We start from the raw sequence: 13,059 nt of genomic DNA, 5'->3' as shown, positions 1-13,059 counted from the left end.
TTCTTGTTCTAGTAAAATTCTGAATTATTTAAACAATTTTCTACATCTAAAATATTACATTATACTTTGTCATGTGCATAAGTATGTGATCTTAAATCCAAAATAAAAATTCTGTCATGTTTAACAATAACAGATATATGATAATTTGATAAAAGAGTTCAATGATACAACTTGTACTATAATTTCAAGGTTTTCTATTATATTTAATTTCAAATTTTGTAACTCTTTTAGGTACTTTGAAAAATAAATCCAATATACATGTGCACATTTCAACTAAGTAGAAATATCCTATCACTATTCTCTGAATACCTGCTCACTATAATTTATGTTTACATATTAATGTGCAGTACAAATTTGTAAACACAAACATATGAAACTTTGAAAGGAAATAATGCCAGTCTTTTTCCTCTCAATATTTTATTGAAACGTCATGTTAAAAGTTGGCCAGCACTACACATGTAAATGGTTTTAATACTGGATGTGTTTAAAACGTTCTGTATATTTATTTGTTCTATGTTTACATCTAAACCATGTTTATTTGCACAGTTTTAATACAAATTATCATTTAATTGCAGACCAAACCTAAGGCACCTATATCAAAGCAACAGCCACCAATGCCTAAGCTATGCATTTGGTTGTTTTAAACTGCTCTAATAAACATGTTAAATTCCAGTAAAATCAACTGGTAAACTGTTGCTGTATGCCAGGATATTATTGTTATTTTGGCTAAATAAAGATTTTTCTGCACAAAGGCAACATATCCCTAAATTGGAGTATAAACATTGTACTTCTACCCTGTCAATTCAATTCACAAAATACAGTACATGCAATTAGACATTTCTAAGTATATTTAAATCTGCCTTTCCACACAAGTATATGTAATTAATAATATAAGTATGCAATGATTAGATGTTCTTCATAGCATCCTTTATTTTGAGAAGAGGAGGGAGAAAAAGCAACATAGTATAAATTATTTTAAAACAAAACTAAACTAAAACCCCACTGGTTATATAAATTATAGTGTGACATCTGGAATTTATCAAATTGCATATTCAAATAAGGAAGGTATTTGTTATTGAGGTTTAATAAAGGGATAACAACTGTGTATTACCCTACTATATACATGGACATATAGCACTATTGTCTCAAAGCATCTAGATTTGTCATTAGAATATTTGTATATTTTTGTAAAATATATTTTACATATTTGTACAAAACTTTTATTTCAATTATGCTTTGGCTTAGCATTCATCAGTAACTGTTAAAAGATACATGTTACCAGATTTATGTGCACCGTGATTTTCCCCAATGTGCATACTATAAATGATTAGGATAATGAAAGGGAAATCTTCCATAATGTCCAATAAAGATGCTTGTCTTTATTCATTGTTGGCACTTTTTCAAGTTGTCATCACATAGAACTCTGATCATTCAGACTGATTCACTGATTCATCCCTTGCTGATTCTAATTGTTCATTTCTTTTTGTGCCATAGACATACTTAAACCTCACAAAAGAAGAATGAAGTCATGTCTACTCCTAGACTGTATGTATAACCCATGCCTAATAGCAGTGAAATATCATGAATATCTACCTTCATAGCTTGAAGAAAATATAACTCTTTATTTTTGTAATACAGTGAATAGGAGCAATGATATTAATGTTTGAAGACTCTAATATTTTGTAATCTAGAATTATGTATTAGAATTTGAAATGTAATGTCCAGAGGGCATAACCCCTCTGTTTAATGAAACAAATAACAGTTTTGATGTTCTAAGTTTGTTACCTAAAGTTATATTTTGGTGAGTAAAACGTAATGAATAGAGGATTTATCCACTTACACATATGTTCTGCAAACAGGCTCAAACTTGAATTCAAGCCCTTGATTTCATCTTGACTGTTCCACAAAGTAGAACCTTTCTGACATGGGAATTTGACTATAGGTCTCAGCTTGACTGGAGGTTGTGCAAAGATAAGGCAACATTCACTTATTTCCTGACTCAATGTACAAATTTTACAGAGTTGATGAAAAGTTTATTTTCTCTAGATTTATCTGGGGTAAGTCATATAACTAGGTCAGGTTAAGAATCAGATTTTATAAATCTAGATAACTGAATTAAAATGATTTCTTTTGAATGGGATGAAAGGGTGGATGTATATATATATGGTCAAACCAAATGGAAATACCAGTTTTAATTATTAGACTTGGGAGTCTACTAAGTATCATTTGGCCACTTTCATTTGCTAACTATTTCATACCTTATCTAACTAGAGTGGCTTTAGATTTTTGTAGGTTTTTAAAGCAAACCTAATATTTAGTTGACACAGTTGAAATTAATATAATTCCATAGCATTTTGTTTTTTATTCCATAATCATAGCCTCAATTTACCAAGTTACTCAAGTTTTGCACCATCCTATTGGGTAGTAATAATTTATTTAATATAAAATAGTAAGGGCACTAAATACAAATTGTGCATGAATTAGAGCTGTTAGCAAGTTACTCATCTGTTTCCTGCAGATGAGTAACTTGCTCAGAAAATAGGGGACTGCTTATTGAACTTCTTAAGGTCTCTTCCAAGTCTAATTTTCTATAAAGATTTTCCCTTGGTTACTTCTTCTTTTTCAATTAAAAGTATGAAATGACAATTTATGAACATTATTTAAAAACAGCTTAAAATAGGTGTCTAGATTCTAGCCTTTAAGTTTTTGCCCCTTAATATAAATCACCTTTACACATATAGTTCTGTATTATCAATTTTATATGGGTTACATATAGAAAAATTATCTGAAATATAAAGTATGGGGTATATGTACTTGAGCAGCTACAAAATTAATGCCGTCCCTTAAATAATCATTAAAAAGTAACCCAGAGATTTTCTGGATTTTGCAATCAAACACTTTATGTTGTTAGTTGCTAAGTATCTGCCATCAGAATAAGTTTCACTATAATCTGATGTGGGAGTTTCTGCTTTAAAAAATCATAATTTATTTTAGTGGTAAAAGTTAGCCTACAGCTTTCCTGTTTTGGAGTAGACAGAAATAAAGTGTACTTTCTACTTTAATCCTTGATTTGATAAATTTGGGTAGTACAGGCTTTCTGCCTCAAAGATTTTTATAGCAGGTACCTAATTAGTCTGGGCCATAAATAATATTTCATCTTGACTAGAATACTCAGTTTGAATGTAACTATGTGCCGTTCTATGCCTAAGCCCAGAAGTGAAGGGGCATATCATTTTAATACATATATAAGAAGGTATATTTATAAGGTACATTTGAGAGGAAAAAACATTTTGAGCAAATAAATAATAATGACATGCTCTCCCTAATATGTGTTGGAAAACTTTTAAAAAGCAGTTTATCAGTGTGTTTAGTTTGTTAAGTCATACCATTGTGATATGAAGGGCCCTGGCTTAATAAATTGTAGAGCTAGTAGCATGAAAAATTAAAATTCAGTTCATCTTAAGGATACAGAGGTTATATATAGGTTATACTTAACAAGTCTTTTCAGAAAATTTAGGACCAGGTGAAAGGAAACTTTTCAACTTCATAGCCTAAAATAAAGTCTCATTTCTGTTACACTACTTTTGTCCAATTTACCATGATTGACGCAGAGGACTGAAATTAAATTGTACCATTGTAATGATGTTTTCATATTTATGGATTCAAATATATTCTCTCCCTTCAAATCATAACTTCTCAGTCTTTTTGGAGAGCTACAACAATTTGTTTTTGTAAACTGTGTATATAAAATACTGGGTTTGTTAAGGACTAAGTAAACAAGCATCATCTGAGAATTACCCAAAAAATAAAAGAGAATAAAAGATCAAATTTATTTAGAATATTTTGCTTCTCATTTAATCTTTGTGTTCCTTCAGGATTAAATGGTCCTCAGGCTGCAAATATTAATATTAGAATGTTTATGTCTTTATTTGTACCTTAAAATTGAGATTAGTAGTTCCTTCAACAGTAGAGTATAAAAGTATAAAGCAAATGAACAATGAAATTTTTTCTACAGTTACTAGATAGATAATTACAATGAAGCCAATATTCATAGATAAAAACTGTAATTGTTTCACTACCTTCACAGGAATTAAATCCACCTTCCTTTGGTCACTGTCAATATGCAAGAGGCAGCTGATGTGATAAACAGGCTGCACTATAATTAGAGATTTCGTCACCTGAAGTCACTTTTCTCTGGTAATCTACCTCATCAAACAATATTTATTGAGTATCTTATTTTGAGGCCTAAGGCTACTGTAATCAGCCTTCTTACGAACATATCATAAGGCACTTTAAATGCAGAACAGAGGAATACCCTCTGATAATGAAGCTTTTTAAGCCCATTAGCTCTTGACTTTTTTTGGCTACAAATAAAGAAAATATATGCTTACATGTAATTGTTTTAGGAACTTGACTATTCCATTAAAGGCAATGGTTAATTTTTGGATACCAATGAGCATGATTGCATTTGCCTTCTATTAAAGAAACTTGACTGTTGTCATTCACTTTGAGATGGTTGGTAGCATTTACCAGTCTAGATGGCATGGAGAAGTTGTACCTATAAAAGCCATAGGAAGGATGGAAAGAGCAACCAATTGCTTCCCGGGCAATGGGGTTGGGTGATAAAATATTTCCAGGTGCCTGTAATCCATACAACATTTGATTGGAAGAATTAGATGCTTGTTGACACTGTCCATTGAAGTCTTCAGATGAAACGTATTTTGAATTGGTGGCCCCCAAGGAAGATAAAATGGGAATTTCCATCATGAGTGGGGCTAAAGACTGAGAACTGCTGCTGCTTGCTAGCCTTTCAGGAGCAGGCAAGACAAGAGGCTGCTGTTGCCAAAAATTAGTTGGGCAAATCTTGTAGCAAAGGGGCAGGTTGATATTGTGTAGGTACACCTCTGGACAGGGCATTCCAAGGGAGCTTGTAGGTATGTGAAATGTTGGAGGGGAGCAAGGTGGAGAAAGCAAAGAGTTCAAAGGAGAGGGAGCCCCTCCACTAGAGGTCGCTGGAGATGAGCCATTGCTTCCACCTGTGAATGACAATTCAGTCAATGAACAATGAACTAAATGTTCCTACTGAATCAGTAATCATGTCGATAACTATCCCAGCTTCATTCTTAGATTAGCTGTCCTTGCAAGTTCACAGTTATTTTAAGTTCTTTGGAAAAGAACATTCCTCTGACCAAAATTGAATACGGTATCTCTATTACTTTTGGCATTATTATTATGTATCATGCACTGAGCATTCACTATGCTTTAGAACTATACTAGGCACTTGAACAACATTTATTCAGCGAATTACAAAAGAAGCCCAATTAAATATGATCCAGAGCCAATTATATCTTACAAGTAAAAGCTGGTATTTTTAACCATAAAAAATTACTAAAATAAGCACTTGATTAAATTGAACAAATTGGTTTTTCTGAGATTTTATAGAAAGCTTCAGTCTGATTAAAAAATCAGTGCATATGAAAGTAATATTTATAAATTAAAATAACATTTAAATATATTAGGTTTTTTCTTATATGAAAATCATAGATGGGGAAAGTTCCACAGTGTACTATATCAAGAGTAAAAGACAGTTTTGCAGGTAAAAATACCAAGATGAAAATGAAAGTGTTCATATCAATGTTGCCAGGTGATCTTTTATGGTTGCCTAGCATCTACTAAAATTAGGGATAGATATAAGGTCCAGGAAAATCTAGACTTTACACCTTATATTTGTAAGTATTTAAATTTTTAAAAATCTGGTTATTGACTGAACTTGATCAAATTTTGTGGGTTTTTTTTTTCAGGTGCTACTGTTTTTCTTAACTATTTTTATATACAGACATAGCCTAATCCTTTATCAACAGCATGGCAAATATATTCTATAATTAAACATCCAAAAGTTATTTTAAAAAACTGGTACCCCTTTTCTTTGCAATTTGAGAGCATTCTCGACATTTTAAATAATTAAGAAAACTGTGTATTTTAAATTATCAATTAATGATCATGGTTAGCGTTATTTTTAAATTAGTGCACCATGTGTTGACTCGGATATTTTAAAAGCATGCTGCCTAGATTCTATTAAAGTGATACTATCAAATAAGTGTTCATATTGTTCTATGCAACTCTCTAAACCAAATTAATACAGTCAACTGAGTGAACTATTTCACTAAATGATTAGACTTGATCTCTTCACATTTCAATTAGTTGTTATGGTATCATGTAAAATTCAAGCTAACTATAATGTGATGGTAACCTTCAATTAATGTCTAAAGACAAACAACTTTAATGGAGTAAAGACAAAAGGGTAAAATGATTCCATATTGCTCACGAATAAAGATCTTCTATTTATCCTTAAATATCAGAGTAAATGAAGGTATGCATTCTTCCACCAGAAAGCCTGCATTGTCAAATTATTATTTAGTCATGTAATGTACTACCTGAGAACAAATACCTTGCAAATATTTTAAATGCTTATGGCAATTAAACTAATTGCCATGGCTTAGTATTGTTTTCAACATTTATTTTCCCTAGTCACAACAAAAGGAAAATTAGAGTCAAGTGATGATGAAATTTAATGGGAGTCATTTTTATCATGTGCTGAAAGTTTCTCATAAAATATTTATTTCAATATCTAACATGTTTGCAAATAAGACCACTAGTGCACCACAGGCAGATCCTAAAGAATACGAGATAGTGAGATGCTGAAGAATCCAAGTGATTTCTATAGCTCTCAGGATGTATGATAACCCAAGAAGACACAAGTCAGTAAATCCACCATTACCACGTTTATGCTCTTTTCCTTCTTGACAGTTACCCTCCCTTTTTGCTTCTTACCTCCTCATCAGGATAAATATACACCCACTTGATTTTAAACACACATTTTCTGGCATGTACTTATCCACTTGTATAGTATTTGTACAGAGGTTCTGGCTGTTGTTATTTCATTAACATTTAAAAATAAAAATTAATAAAACTTTTCTTACTTTGTGTGTCTGCACCAAAAGTTTTAAAATCCAAAGTGAGAGAAGGCCTCCATGGGTAGGTCTCTAAAACCCCATCCAATACACCTCTGAAAAAGAGATTCAAACTTTAGCAAGTCCAGAATGCAATTCCTGAAAATAATAATTTGTGTAAGATTTTGAGTTATTTTGTTATAGTTTTTAGGGGTGAATATCTGAAATGTTTTTTCTTTTATAGATAGACTTCTGAATAAAATTCCCAGTGATTATTCCCTGAATAAAAACCTAAGAATCTAGAATAAGCAATATCTTAAAAGTGGGTTGGGGAGGGAGTGGGAGGAGGCAAGATTTTGAAGACAAAACGTCCAGGTTTCTTTCTTACTACCTATTTATTAGTTACAAAATTTAGGGACTCAGTCTCTGAGCCACAGTTTCCTTAGCTGTTATACATGTGAAAAGGGCTATATAAATATTAGATGTGACTGTTATATCGTTTACCTGTTTCTTCCGGGATCTCTAAATCCTTTAGCAAAAGGATTCCTGTCTATTTTCAGTTTGGTAATCTATGGATTCAAAAGAGAAAGAAAGATAAAGTCAGTGCCCTCAGTAAAAACACTGCCACTGTTGCTTTTAATGGTTACAACAGCCACACAAGTTTTCAACATGTAATATGGCATGTTAAATAAACGTAAGCATATTGCTAAGTCAAATTTGGAATGTTTTATCTCCTTTCTCTCCTGACACTCTTTGTTCTACTCTCCTTTCTATCCTTTCTAACACAAGATCCACACAATTCATAATCAAACTTGCCTTGATGACAATGCAATAAGGCTATGAATTTCTTTTTAATTGTGGAAAATTCAATCCATATAGTACAGCTTCACTCTTTCCCTAAAGTTTCTCTGGAGCCATCCCTGCTTGCCTGGGACTTAGTTGGCTTTACCTGCTGGTTTTGGTAAGCTGTCACCGTGGTGAACTCAGTTTCTTTAAAGGAGAATGTTTTAACCCCTTCAGCAGGCAGGGACTGAATCCGGGACATGTCGACCCTGCTGTCCTGCTTCATCACGTGCACACGGGGCTTGTACTTGTGCATGGACTGCAGAATGATCTGGAGGAGAAATCAATGGTCAAATGCTGCCTAGTAATTGGCTTACCCTCCCCCACACTGGCTCCCTCTCATCAGCACCCCCAACCTTCCCACATAAAAGTGAAGCTAAACCAGAAAGCCTAGGCTAGCCACACACAAGGACTTTTCTTTGCCATTTGGCCCTGGACAGAGGCCTTCAGGCATAAGGGGTTTCAAGAACAGGGCACCTCAGCACACCAAGAAGCAGTGATTCCATTTCCAGTTGGGGTCCTTTCCTGCTTTCAAATGTGGGTGACCATGTGATGTTCCCAAGTGTTATTGGGCTCTGACTGCCTGCCATAAGTTCTCTGGGCTTAGGTAACTGATGGGAAACCATTTGACATCCCCCACCTCCTAAGCCCAGGAGCATCCTTCTTCCTTTTGTGGCTGGCACAGGGCCAGGCCAGGCAGGGCAGAGTCGAGGTGCACCTGGGAAGAAGGTTCAAGATCTACGTGACTTGAAAAGGCCTTCCATGGGGGCGGGTTGTGGAGAAGATTTCCACCATACCATGTCACACAGAAGGTGCCCATCAGGGGAAGGCAATCAGAGCCCACAGTGATTGCCAGGGAGGCTGAAGTGCCAGAGAGCTCAGGGAAGAATTCCCTTTCACTGTCCCAGACCAGGCATCCTGGCTTTAAAAAGTCTCCTTTGGGGTTTCCCTGGTGGCACAGTGGTTGAGAGTCCGCCTGCCAGTGCAGGGGACACGGGTTCGAGCCCTGGTTTGGGAGGATCCCACATGCCGCGGAGCGGCTGGGCCCGTGAGCCACAACTACTGAGCCTGCGCATCTGGAGCCTGTGCTCCGCAACAAGAGAGGCCGCGATAGTGAGGGGCCCGCGCACCGCGATGAAGAGTGGCCCCCACTTGCCGCAACCAGAGAGGGCCCTCACACAGAAACGAAGACCCAACTCAGCCATAAATAAATAAATAAAAATTTAAAAGGAGATTAAAAAAAAAAAAAGGGCTCCTGCTTTAAAAAAAAAAAAAAGTCTCCTTTGGTCCTCAAACTCCTTTCACTCACCATCCCCAACCCCCAGCACTCTCAGATGCCAAGTAAAAGTCACAAGAGCTACTTTGGCCACAGGCCTAGAACTTGGACAGTTCCTAAAGACTACAACTAGCACATCTGGGAGACACCTCCTTGGCTTCTCCAGGGTGACCCTCCGGCTGACACCTTGGCATCCCCCTCCTCTCCTCGGGACAAAGGATTGCACACACTTACATGGCCTTTGTCGTCCATCTCGTTGTTGGTGAGTTTCACGCGATCGAAGCTGATGATCTGACGCATCCATGTCTCTCCCGAACAAGGCGAGTCCGGGTGAACATAGAACCTGGGAGTGATGCATGAGTGGTCTGTATTCCCGGCTACCATCCACTGCGAGCTGTGATACACGTACCTGAAAATGCGCGGAGTGTGGCTTTAGGCGCAGCAGACCAAAGCCAGGAGCAGGGGCTACCACGATCCGGTCCTAAAGGCCTCGGCCAAGGTTTGCCTGCTAATCTCAAAGGCAACTAGTAAAAGATACAACTTCATTTCCAAACAGCGTTCAGGGATAGAAAGCAAACTGTAAATAAGCATACGTCATTAAAATGTAGTGAAGTGCCAGGGCAAGTATAATGTCATGGGATTTCAGAGTCTGGTTTGTATTTCCTCACAGAAACCGCAACAAAAATTCATCTAACCCGTTTTACCGAGCAGAGACGCCCGAAAAATCCTCCTGTCCTACAAGCGTCAGGGGAGAAGCAGAAGGGTGAGGGAAAGTGTCTGTGCAGCCCACCGCCACCAGACCAGTAGTCTTGGAAGCCCCTTTGTCCACAATGTTTTACATCAGAATACCCTCAAGGAACTCTGCCCGCTGCGGCCTCGGGGCTGATTTTCGCATTGTCTTCAATCTCAGCCGCTAAATTATGCGCCGAATTCCCAAGCCAGCTCAAACGTGATAAGCAGCTTGTTCTGCTATTTCTGGGCTACGGCCCCAGCAGGCTCTTGAGCCCAGCCTTCTTTTTGCCCTTCACTCCCAGCATTGGGTGCGTTGCAGGCTGTTTCCTAGAAAGGCTAGACACCCACTTCAGTCGAACCCTCACAGGCCGAGTGCTGGCGGCTGCCGCCCAACCCCCATACCCCTGAGCTAAAGCGCTGGCCGACCCGAGCTTCTGGGCTGCCAGCAAAGAAGGGCCTCTTGGCTTTAGATCAGTTCGGCCACTTTTAGCCTGCTTTAAGTAGAGAGCTTACATCAAGAGAAAGGTTACTTGTATTCTCCGGGACCTGGCCTCTGCTTCAGGGTAGAGGCTAAGGAAGGAAGGAAAATAGACTTAGGCGAGATAACTGCTAGACTAGCTTTGGATGGCAAATCAGGGCATCGCTCAAGGACCCTGCTGCTAAAGTAGCACATCCCAGAGCCCGGTAGGGCCCCAGAAGCCCAGGCATTTCTCCCCAAATTCCTTTAAACAACTTCCCTCCCAGATGCCTGAGCCAAAACCCTCTGCAGTTTGCAGAGCCAAGGCTAGAGCAGTGGGTAGGCAAGAGGTTTGGGGTACAATGAAGCACCAGCTGGAACCTGTGATCCAGGAGTGAGAGGAAAGAAGAACAAGCCTGCTTTTCTTTCAGTCTGAACTCCCTGAACTCCAGTTTGAGGGAGAAAATTCAACTCTCAAAGCCCACAGGAGAGCAATTCCCCCTACCATGGTAGAGTTTTCAAAACAGCACTCTCAGGTTCCATAGATATGAATCCCCATTCCCAGCCTGTGGTACCCTCCTTTGGGCCTGGTTACCTATAGCGTTTGGAATCCACCGGCACCACATCGATGGCCACATAGTACTGTTTCCCTGGGTCCAGTCCTTTTACCTTGACCCGAACAGAGGGGAACATCCTCCTGTGGGAGAGAAAATAGCGACTGACCTGGGCGCTATTAGAAACGTTTGGAGCCAGGTGGGGTTGGGGACAAACGAAAAGTAAAGGAATAAACAATACTCTTCTTATTCTAGACAGGTTCAGTGAATGAGATTTGCTACATGAGGAAAGATTGTTGGTTACATGTTTGATTGAACAAACTCAGGATTTTTGAATGGATCAGAATATCCTTACCACAAGGCTTTGTCCACCCCACTTCCTATCACCACCATAATAAAAAGCTATAGAAGAAAAAGTAGGAAAGAAACAGCTGTGCCCCTCCCCTGAGTTTTCAGCGGTACTTTCTGTGAGGCAGATTTGGGAAAAACTGAAATTAGGAAGATTCACACACAAAAATTACCCAGCTGATGTGAAGAAGCTGCCGCACAGGAAAAGGTGGAAGAGGGAAAGCCCCACCTCAAATTGACCTGGGCTCAGGACAGTGGGCTGGGAGCCTGCTAGATGGGATATTGTCCACTGATAACTGTGAGGCATTAACAGAAAGGCCTGGGCATAGCTTAAGATGTGGGGGTGGCATCTGGCACCTGCCTTGGGAGGTCTAATTTTTGTCATATACTACACAGGCAGGAGCTGCAAGAATGAGTTCTTGGAATCAGGGTGTACAGGAAAGAAAGGCCGAGCCACTAACATGGGCCAGGCAAGGCCTAGTCTGGTCGATTGAGAGGCACTGGCTTCCAATACCTGTCTGGGGTGGGGATATGGGGAGAAGGGTACCAAAGCATAAAACTGGAGGCACCCATCTTATGAGAGCAGAACATTAAGTGCCTACTGTGTGCGGCCCTTGAACAGCTTGGGCAAAGCCGAACCTGCCCGCCTTGGTAATGATCATCTCAGTTCCAATGTCATGAAATCTCTTCCACAGCTCGGATCCTTGAAGCTCCACTTGGATAGCATCTTTTTCTTCCAGACTCCCGAAGCTGTTGCAGCCGCCGCTGCCTCCTCCACAGCCTGAGAAAGTAGTTGCTAAGGGCTCTGTCTTGGGTCGCTTTTCTGCTGGACACAGAGACGCTGAGAGTTTGAGAGAGCTTCGCAGTTCCCGCGCCCCCTTCTCGCTGACGCCTCTCAGAACAGACCGGCCTTGTCTCTTCCCCGGGAACCTTGGCGACTGACCTCCAAATTCCCCACAACACCCACTCTGGCCCCCTGATGGAGAGAAAGGGGCCCAGGTAGCGCCCTGTGAAATGCATGACCCTTCTTCAAAGTTGCCCATCCTCATTTCTCTCGGAGACTTTTGGTCCCTGATGCTGAATCCCCTCGGGACCTGGGTCCATGTCCTGCTTCCTACCCCGAGAAACAGCCACCCTCTGGCTCTCAGGGCTTCCGGGAGGTTGGAGAGTCTCGCTTCATAAATCTGTGGGGACCCTCCCCTTCACCGCAAATGAACCACAACACTATGGGCTGAACTTGGAGGCTCTGAAACTTCCCCCTACAGCCAGATGGCTGAGGTATCCCCGCCGCCCCGAACGCGGCCATCGCTGGGCCAAGACATCCTTTGATAGGGCTAGCCGCCCTCCTGCAGCGACGCGGCGCCAGTCTGAGACTTTCCGATCCAGCAAGCCATGGTAGCCGGCGCTGGGGTTTGGGCCGCGGTAGGGGTACTCACCAGGCTGCTCGCTCTTCCTTCCTGCGGCGCTGCTCCTTCTCTCCTCCTCCGCCTCTCCACCCTCTTTCTCAAGCAGCTCAAGTTGCGCCTCCTCTCTTGTGTCTCGCAGTTTTCTTTTGCTGGGTCTCCCCACCAAGGCTTCCACCGAGAAGGCGTGCGCCCGAGAGCTCAGAGCCATCCCTGGAGAGGGTGAAGAGAACGTACTCTGCGAAGTTTCAACCTGAGCTGGGTTAGGGAGGGAGAGGGTGGGAGGGCGCAGAGGACAGGCAAAGGAGGGAAAGCGGGAAAATCAGAAAAAACTGAAAACTCAGAAAACAATTTCTAAATCTATATTCAGGGGGGAAAATGTGTGTGTATATAATTTTTATATATACGTATAGATTTTCTTTGAATAGACAGAATGAAAGGAGATTAAACTGGAGCCAGAGTCCTCTGGAGTCTAGTCCCCTTTCCCTTTTCGCTC

The 13,059-nt window shown here is 39.9% G+C and overlaps 1 protein-coding gene across 1 annotated transcript; it reads right to left on the bottom strand.

Annotated features, from left to right (window-relative positions):
* Nucleotides 1-4,422: 4,422 nt before the first annotated feature.
* TBX22 (T-box transcription factor 22) lies at nucleotides 4,423-12,774 on the bottom strand. The gene is made up of 8 exons (XM_068533787.1): nucleotides 12,597-12,774; nucleotides 11,800-11,983; nucleotides 10,854-10,955; nucleotides 9,304-9,478; nucleotides 7,900-8,064; nucleotides 7,455-7,519; nucleotides 6,981-7,066; nucleotides 4,423-5,036 (listed from the first exon to the last, which is right to left on the bottom strand). Exons 1-8 carry the CDS (start codon nucleotides 12,772-12,774, stop codon nucleotides 4,423-4,425), a joined length of 1,569 nt encoding a protein of 522 aa, XP_068389888.1.
* Nucleotides 12,775-13,059: the final 285 nt, after the last annotated feature.

The sequence above is a fragment of the Eschrichtius robustus genome, chromosome X (genome assembly GCF_028021215.1).
Source record: "Eschrichtius robustus isolate mEscRob2 chromosome X, mEscRob2.pri, whole genome shotgun sequence".
In the NCBI taxonomy this organism is placed as follows: domain Eukaryota; kingdom Metazoa; phylum Chordata; class Mammalia; order Artiodactyla; family Eschrichtiidae; genus Eschrichtius; species Eschrichtius robustus.
The sequence above is the reverse complement of the archived record's forward strand: the minus strand, read 5'-3'. Positions and strand labels throughout refer to the sequence as shown.